The 9,696-nt window shown below is 34.8% G+C and overlaps 1 protein-coding gene across 2 annotated transcripts in view; it reads left to right on the forward strand.

Annotated features, from left to right (window-relative positions):
• The first annotated feature begins 278 nt into the window (after positions 1-278).
• Positions 279-9,696, forward strand: part of LOC116850466 (protein SPT2 homolog) — a 50,664-nt gene continuing 41,246 nt past the window's right edge. Inside the window, exons 1-2 of one of the 2 annotated variants that reach the window (XM_032828794.1) lie at positions 279-357; positions 424-593. In XM_032828794.1, the coding sequence (XP_032684685.1) occupies positions 540-593 (54 nt within the window). In that variant the 5' untranslated portion in view covers positions 279-357; positions 424-539. Of the gene's footprint in view, positions 594-9,696 lie in introns of both variants that reach the window. The other variant, XM_032828793.1, reaches the window with a different exon arrangement.

A 9,696-nucleotide genomic window follows, 5' to 3' on the forward strand; every position in this document is an offset into this window, starting at 1 on the left:
TCAAAATTCGGAATTGCGGGCCACATCATCCCGCGCAGCGCCGGAACACCAAAGACCGAGCCAGGAGAACGAGCAGCGCTGATTTCTCATCAGATTTATCGATCGTTTCGCTAGACTCCGGAGATCCAGGGTAAACTCGATGAAAAGCAGAGTGACCCAAAAGCGGAGTCATCACTCTATTGACCGTCCACGTAAGTCACTGATTTCACTATTTTCAAATTTTCCTATTTCCCTATATAGTTATCTGTCGTGGACGTAACAATATCTTATGCTTCGTCTATATATTCATATGTCTATGGTTTAACGAACGGATACAACTAAAATGTCTGATGAAGTGTCGTTGCAAACTTACATGTGGTATTGAATTTCATGTATTTATAACAAAGTGTATTGTTGAATTGTTCATGTTTCGAAATATTTCAGTATCATCAATGTGCCTATGTGATAAATTCACGATCAAACAAATACGCTCTTAAGTCTAAAGTAATGCACAACGTGATAACGTGGTAAAAAAGTCTTATAAAGTGATTTCGAGGAAAATGGATTTCAGTGATGTGATATCCGTTGCACAGAAGAACAAAACCCAGAAACAGGTTAGGTTATTTTGTCAATGTATATATTAGTATTACCTCCTAATTTCTTAAATTATTCGAATTGAATGCATTTTATCTGGACTTCCGAAGACTACCCACGTCTTATTGTCATAAATTTTTGCTAAGATATTCTGTAAGTGATCTCAAATATATACTTTTAAATATATTTTGACAATGAAGTTTAATGTCAGAAATGCTTAAATAACATTATATATGGGGTCTGTTTTCTGTTCCTGCACTGCTGAACTGGTGCAATAAGTTAGAGTGAAACAAATATATTTTTTCTCATTCTAACTTATTGCACCAGTTCAGCAGTGCAGAAACGAAAAACAAACCTATGATTGTTTGTATTACACTACTTTTTCAGGTAAATCTGTGCAATGATCATTTATTTATTTACTTAAATACCTAAGTAAAAAGTTAACTGTAAATTATTGAGTAATCTGTGTAATATAAATATATAAATTTTATTTATGTAGAATGGAATAGTCATGAGTAATCATTTGTCACAAATATTGCATTTATCGATTAGGTGACAATTTCCTGAAAAGTGGAGAGGATAATGTTGATGCTAAGGAAAATCTCTACACAATATAATTTAATGATCTATTCTTTGTAACTGCATTTCTGAACTAATGCAAAAAGTTAGAGTAAGAAAACATATACTTGTCTCACTTTAATTTATTGCACCAATTCAGCAATGCAGTTACAAAGAACAGGCTTTTAAGTTATATTGTGTAGAGATTTTCCTTACAGCCAACATTATTTATTACCAACATTATCTCCCCCACTTTTTGGGAAATTGTCGTCTAACCCATTTATCATTATGAAAATGAAATATAGTTGTCAAAACGAATTGAACATTTTGTAATACACTCTAAATGTGGGAGCCAAATATAAAATATTAGTCCCAGCAATTAAACAGAAGCCGAATTTTACTTCCTAATGATTAAATACATTTTTTATGTCTACATCAACATTTTAAGAATTTAAATGGCATTTCATGGTTCCACAGAAAACAAAAATTTATTAATAAATAAAGTTAGCAATTCAAATGATTATTCTCTCTATGCCTTTGAAATCCCAAAATTTGTTTAACTGTTGTCATGTAACAATATTGTCATGCTTTTATTATTGAAATTAGTCTAACTTAATACATATCTATTTGTTCTTTTCAGCTGCACTGCTGAATTGGTGCAATAAGTTAATTGAGGAAAAATACATTTGTTTTACATTAACTTATTGCACCAGTTCAGCAGTATAGCTAAAAAACAAATTAATTATTTAACCTATTGCTATGTATAAAAGGAACAATATTAATTATATCAATAATGATTAATGAATTTTATTTAAATTGCATTATATAAAAATATTATTTAAATATTATGCCTTATTAAATTGATATAAGTCTTTATCATATACTAAAATAATATATTCTGAAAAGATTAACAAATGCCATTGATTTAAATTGAAGTTTGTCTAGGTATATTTGCCAATCTTTCGGTATATTAGTAAATGTATTGTTTAATTAGGTTAGAATTTATTTTTGTGCTTACTATATAATATTTACATAAAATATTACTTAAAATTTAATATTATGTTCAAATCTTCTCTGAAGATTACTCCCAGTACAACAAAATCTTAAAACCACAGAAATTTCACTTAATTCTAAAAATGTTCATCTAGAAGTAAAAAAGTGTGTCTCTTTTGCTAGGGAAGAAAACTTCTATAACTCTGCTTTTATACAGTTACTGGAACCAATATTTATATTAAGCATTCTTATACTTGCAGAAGCATATTAGAAAAATTTCAGCTTGCTAGCTCATAATGTCTCCTCAGAATTACAGCCTCAAAATGTGCGAATAGATAATGTTTTTATTGGGTTCTCAATTAAAAGATTCAGTAATTATAAGTCTGTTTTTATTATAAACAAAATATATTTGTCTTATTCTAATTTATAGCACTAGTTCAAACAATTTAGCTAAAAATAACATTATATGTTACAGTGTGAGAAAACTTGAACTAATATTTTTAAATATTATATGAATATTGTGATGAGAATTCTATCTTTTATGCTAAAAAATATTAAAAATTAGCAAATTACTTTGTATAGCATCTTCTACGTAAAGTAGATTAACTACTTATAACTATTACTTTATTTTTATGTAACGGATATACTTTGGGTAGAGAAAGAGAAAGAGAAGGAGAGGGAGAGAGAGAGGGAGAGGGAGAGGGAGAGGGAGCCTGGACGTTCCTTGTCTTCTGTGTCAAAATCACCTTTTTTATAGCGTCGAAACCAGTACTCACATGTTGAAATCGATGGAGTATAATCACCATAAGCTTCCGACAGCATTCGTTGACTTTGAGCAGCACTTTTCTTCAAATGGAAGCATAAAAGAAAAGCTTGCCACAAATTGCGTTTTGTTGGCACAAAATTCGACATATTCAATTCTCAAAAAAACAATGTAGTTTACACTTCAGCAAAATGACACATACTGAAAACTAAAGCCACATAATGATGCTTTGACATGAAGGTAGCAACAATATGGCCCGATACGATATAGTACTAGTTACGTCATCTCTTGAAAATACTTTAAAATTAATGCACACTCCCAATGTGTGTGTGTGCGCGTGTGCGTGCGTGCGTGTGTGTGTGTGTGTGTGTGTGTGTGTCTTTTCAAACGCTTTGTTGAAACGGTTTAATGTGCATTCAGAGATTCGTCTTAATTTTTCAACTCTAGTACCACCTTTATTGATTTGGTTTTTCCATCGTCGTAGTTATCGAATTAATGTGATTTTCGTCTAATTGTTTCTAACGATATTAATGTGAATCTTCATCTAATTGTTTCTAACGATATTAAGTTTGTTTTCGCTCTATTATTCTTTCAGAATTCCACATCTTGCCTTTTATATTCATTAGATATTGTGGCTTCAACAGAACTATACATAACTTCTTCTGGATATACCATGATCTTATCTTTCTTTAATAAATTTACTTTTTCCGTTTCTGGGATATCGTATACGTTGTAAAAATATAATGTTTTTTCTTCTTTCAATTTAAATTCTTTATTATTTTGTATTTCTTATATGTGTTAAATTTTTTTTTTATTTCAACTTCCTTGAAAGTTATCGGTCTTTGTTGAAAATTGAAAGTTGCGTAGAGTAACAGCATAATATTATGTGGATTAAATTGTATCATTCTGAAAAATATTAAATTTAACATAAATACATATATTAAAATTAAATATTTGTCTCCAAAATTGTGATTATATAAAAAATAACATGCACTTTATAATTAATGCAGAGGTCTTTTTATATCAGTTCTGTTTCACCGCCTATTTTTCTTCTCCTCTTTATTAGTAATAAAGATACTATTTATTATTAATAATAAAAATTGTTTAATGATATATAATGAACGCAAAATGTGTGTGTGTGTGTGTGTGTGAATCAATTCATTAAAGCGGAATAATAATTGTGCGTTTTGTGTGTGTCGTGACAATAGAAATACAGATGTACAAAATAGTGAAATAGATATTTTAAAATATAAACGCAAAAAAATTTACTTTATCAGCTGAAAACAATTTTAGTAAGGGCTAAGAGACATGTAAATTTCGCTTATTAAACTTTCTTGTAACTTCAACCAGTTACAAGATATTTGTGGATATTTCGGATATTTATGGACGGACACCTTGTATACCATCCGAAATGCTGTGCACACAAAGTAAATATTAAAAATCGTGTGTCAAAGTGCATTAAGAAGCAAAGTTTACGCTTACGATATCGTGTTGCGACAAAACATTTATTCGTAAGGGGAAACTTTGTTTCTTGATGCACTTGTGCACACACATGATTTTTAACATTTTGCGTGTACAGAATTTCGGATGGTAAATGATATATTTTCGAAAATAATTATTGTTATCATTAATTTGTCAATAATGGCGCAAAATAAGGTCAAAACAATGTTATAAACAGTATACCGTGGATAGAAATGGAATCATTCTATCATATTAGAAAAAAATGTTGCTAATATATAAGTCGTAATACCGAAAAATGTGTACCTAGTCTGCTGTGATGCGAAACCGAAGTCGAGAGTACGGTCCAGGCATTCCGGCTCAAGAGAAACCGCGTCCTATCCCAGTCAAACTAATTAACATTCTTAACTCTTTTGCCACTATAGTGACACTATAGAATGGCTAAAAACGTTAATATTCTTCGACAATACACTGAATAAATAGATGTGTTTATAATAATTATTTTTTCTGGACGCGCGTATCGCTATCAGGTATTGTCACAAGTAAAAATTTATATTATTTTGAATACTGGACTAAAGATGTGTATTTGCGAACTGATATTTTTGGACAGATTGTGTCTCGAGATAGATATGTCTATTGCGAAAGCTACATTGTTAAAAACATGTTCCAACTATATGTGATAGTAACAACATATAAAAGTGTTACGCAATTGTTGTTTGTGTTAAAAATAATAAAGACATGAGTCACGATATCAATGTAACGTAGGGTTATGTATGTCTTTGTTTAAAAAATATATATTCTCTAACGCACCTTAATGGCGGAAAAAGAAATATATCGAAAGAACCATACAGGTAATGTTTTGTACAGGGGCGCGCTATCAATGCTAACACGTTATTATATCTTTACTTTGCTTATTATATGTACAACAAGGATTGGATGATGCGTTAATGCTAATCAGCGCACTTACCGAACGCATCTTTGGTTGGCACCACATGGCGCCTCTTATAATACCAACGGCCCTGAAGCTTAGAGCCGCGACCGTCCGTTGCGCGGCCCGCCGCGCGGCCCACCGCGCGACAAGGGGAGACAGGAAGGCGTAGCTCCCGAGAATCGACTGAAATGAGCAACTAAACCGAGCCCTGCATTAGATGAAACTGAACAAAAAAGTTCTCTACCATTTTGCAAATGATCACATAGATTTTTAGATATTAAAGAAAATTATTATATAATTGTGGATTATAATACACAAATTTTCTTTAATTAATATCTAAAAATTTATGTAGTCATTTGTAAGATGGTAGAGAACTTTTTTTGTTTAGTTTAATTTAATGTATAAGTATACAACGGCAGATGGCGCCACTGCAGCTCATTTACTATATCGCGTGTTATAATTCACTTCTTCTTTAATTAATATCTTGAGATTTATTGAGAATATCGCAAAACGATATGGGACTTTTGTGTTCACTTCAATCCATTCTACATTCCCACAAAATATGCAAAAGACAGTCTGGGACACCCTATATATTTTATGTATCGGGTTACCTTTATTATCGTTTTATTTATATGTATCGGGTTACCTTTAGTATCGCACTAAAAATAGATTTTATATATATTTAATTATGAAAATATACTTAGGAAACTTCTATACACACAAATTGTGACGTCGTATGTTACTACATACAGGGTGTCCCAAACTCTCCTCCGCATATTTTGGGTGTTTATAATTCGAGTTCAAGTAAGAACGAGTTAGTTTTACTAAGACCGAAAAATGTAATACGCACAAGCATTTAGTATCTTCATGATTCATGACAACTCAATGTCCGATAAATCGAGTAGAGTTGAGTTAGTGTAGCGTAGCGGATAGTATGGGAGCGGTGCACTTGGACACAGTACAATTGGACACGTTGCAAATGGACACGTTGCAAATGGACACGGCATTTGACACAGTTCAATTGGACACGGTGCGTTTGAACACGAAACTTTTGGGCACCGTTGTTTTTGGACACGAAAGAAAATGCACGTCGTTCAGTTACACACCGTTCATTTGGACACCGTTCAGCTGGACACCGTTTACTTGGACACAGTTCAGTTGGACACCGTTCAAGTGCCCACTGTTCACTTGGACACAGAAGGATGCTCACTGTTCATTTGGACACCGTTCACTTGGACACCGTTCACTTGGATACCGTTCAGTTGCCCACTGTTCACTTGGATACAGAACGACGCGTGCTGTTCATTTGTACACCGTTCACTTGGACACCGTGGAATTGCTTGTCTGTTCACTTGGACACAGAAGGGTGCGCACTGTTCACTTGGACACCGTTCATTTGGACACTGTTCACTTGGACACTGTTCATTTGGACACAGTTCACTTGGACACCGTTCAATTGGACACCGTTTATTTGGATACCGATCATATGGACACCGTTCATCGCCCACTGTTCACTTGGACACAGAAGGATGCGCACTGTTTATTTGGCCACCGTTCACTTGGACATCGTCCAGTTGCCTGCTGTTCATTTGGACACAGAATGATGTGCACCGTTTATTTTTATCATCATTTAATTATGTATCGTTTGTTTATGCAATGGATATGCAACTGATGAGAAATAAAAAATAGTTTTATAGAAAATATTTGTGTTTTTATTTCGTTTTTATCACATCCAACCACCACGCCATATGCCTAGAGATATTCTAGAGACTCTATAAACAACGACATATGATTGGATGTGTCCGTTTGCAATGTACGCATCTGGGACTCACTCCGATTTTCGTACTACTATTTGTGATGTAGAGTGTAAATTGTGGTTTTGATAATTATTTAGTTTAGCGGCAACACCTCCGATTTCGATGAAAATAGACTCAATCGACACGTTTTTGTATGCCAAACAACTTTTTCCTCTGACAAAATCGTCGCTCTCTACTGCGAAGCGAGATATTAATAGACAAAGTTGAGGGCGTGTTAGGTTAGAAAATCTATCATATCATTTATCTCTAGTTATGTAACTGGGGGGCTTCGTCTCCCAGACCCCCCTATCACGGGGGGTGGGGGCTATATTCTCTTGTGCTTAAGCTAAAAAGTTAATTTCTCACAAAAGACTACAATCCCCACCCCCCGTGATAGGGGGGTCTGGGGGGCAAAGCCCCCCCAGTTACATAGCTAGAAATAGATGGTATAACAGATTTTCTAACCTAATACGCCCTCAACTTTGTCTATTAATATCTCGCTTGGCAGTAAAAAGAGCGACGATTTTGTCAGAGGAAAAAGTTGTTTGGCATGCAAAAACGCGTCGATTGAGTCTATTTTCATCAAAATCGGTGGTGTTGCCGCTAAACTAAATAATTACCAAAACCACAATTTACCCACGCTCTATATCACAATAGTAGTACGAAAATTGGAGTGAGTCCCAGATGCGCACATTGCAAACGGACACATCCAATCATATGTTATTGTTTATAAAGTCTCTAGAATATCTCTAGGTATATGGCGTTGTGGTTGGATGTGATAAAAACGAAATAAAAACACAAATATTTTCTACAAAACTATTTTTTATTTCTCATCAGTTGCATATCCATTGCATAAACAAACGATACGTAATTAAATGATGATAAAATAAACGGTGCACATCATTCTGTGTCCAAATAAACAGCAAGCAACTGAACGATGTCCAAGTGAACGGTGGCCAAATGAACACTGCGCATCCTTCTGTGTCCAAGTGAACAGTGGGCGATGAACGGTGTCCATATGATCGGTGTCCAAATGAACGGTGTCCAAGTGAACGGTGGCCAAATGAACACTGCGCATCCTTCTGTGTCCAAATGAACAGCAGGCAACTGGACGATGTCCAAGTGAACGGTGGCCAAATGAACACTGCGCATCCTTCTGTGTCCAAGTGAACAGTGGGCGATGAACGGTGTCCATATGATCGGTGTCCAAATGAACGGTGTCCAATTGAACGGTGTCCAAGTGAACGATGTACAAATGAACAGCACGCATCTTTCTGTGTCCAAGTGAACAGACAAGCAATTCCACGGTGTCCAAGTGAACGATGTACAAATGAACAGCACGCATCTTTCTGTGTCCAAGTGAACAGACAAGCAATTCCACGGTGTCCAAGTGAACGATGTACAAATGAACAGCACGCATCTTTCTGTGTCCAAGTGAACAGACAAGCAATTCCACGGTGTCCAAGTGAACGATGTACAAATGAACAGCACGCATCTTTCTGTGTCCAAGTGAATAGTGGGCAACTGAACGGTATCCAAGTGAACGGTGTCCAAGTGAACGGTGAGCATCCTTCTGTGTCCAAGTGAACAGTGGGCACTTGAACGGTGTCCAACTGAACTGTGTCCAAGTAAACGGTGTCCAACTGAACGGTGTCCAAATGAACGGTGTGTAACTGAACGACGTGCATTTTCTTTCGTGTCCAAAAACAACGGTGCCCAAAAGTTTCGTGTCCAAACGCACCGTGTCCAATTGAACCGTGTGTCAAGTGCCGTGTCCATTTGCAACGTGTCAATTTGCAACGTGTCCAATTGTACTGTGTCCAACTGAATGCCACTCGATAGTATATGTATAAGAATTAACAGGATCAGATAATATAATTTTGTAAAATATGTAACAATAATATTACAAAAAATGAGTTATTACATTTTAGAAAAATTAGAAGCACAATTAAATTATGAAATGTGTCACATATTTGTGAAATATCCAAAAGAAAAAAACTTTTATTCTAACCTATTATTAATCTATTATTGGATATTCCACAAATACATGATAATTTTTCATAATTTAATTTAGTGCTTCTAATTTTTCTAAAATGTAATAACTCATTATTTAGTAATATTATTGTTATATATTTTACGAAACTATTAAGTGTACAATTTTGCTTCCGCCGTTTTCTTATAGATGGCTTTAAGGTAAGTGGTGGTCGAAATAAATAGACGTCATAGACGTCATACAATAAACTTGGGCATCTGTCAACATAACCCCATAAAAACATTAGTCGATTTGTGTCTGCATCATAAAGTTATTCTCGATTGAAAATGACAGTTTACGAGCCAAATTCTCGTTATTTGCGCGAGGTTTTAATTTTCTGCTTCAATATGAAGAAATCTGCGGCTGAGGCTCATCGAATGCTCTCAAATACTTATGGTGAGGCTGCTATTAGTGAGAGAACGTGTCATGAGTGGTTTTAACGCATCAAGAACGGTGATTTTGACGTCGAAGACCGGCATAGCGGTGGAAGAGAGAAGGTTTTCGAAGATGCAGAATTGGAGGCATTACTTGATCAAGACTCGTGTCAAAATCAAGAAGAATTGGCACGATCATTGGGAGTGACTCAACAAGC

Source organism: Odontomachus brunneus, unplaced genomic scaffold (assembly GCF_010583005.1).
Source record: "Odontomachus brunneus isolate Ranch 3 - 2012 unplaced genomic scaffold, Obru_v1 Obru_scaffold_146, whole genome shotgun sequence".
Classification (NCBI taxonomy): domain Eukaryota; kingdom Metazoa; phylum Arthropoda; class Insecta; order Hymenoptera; family Formicidae; genus Odontomachus; species Odontomachus brunneus.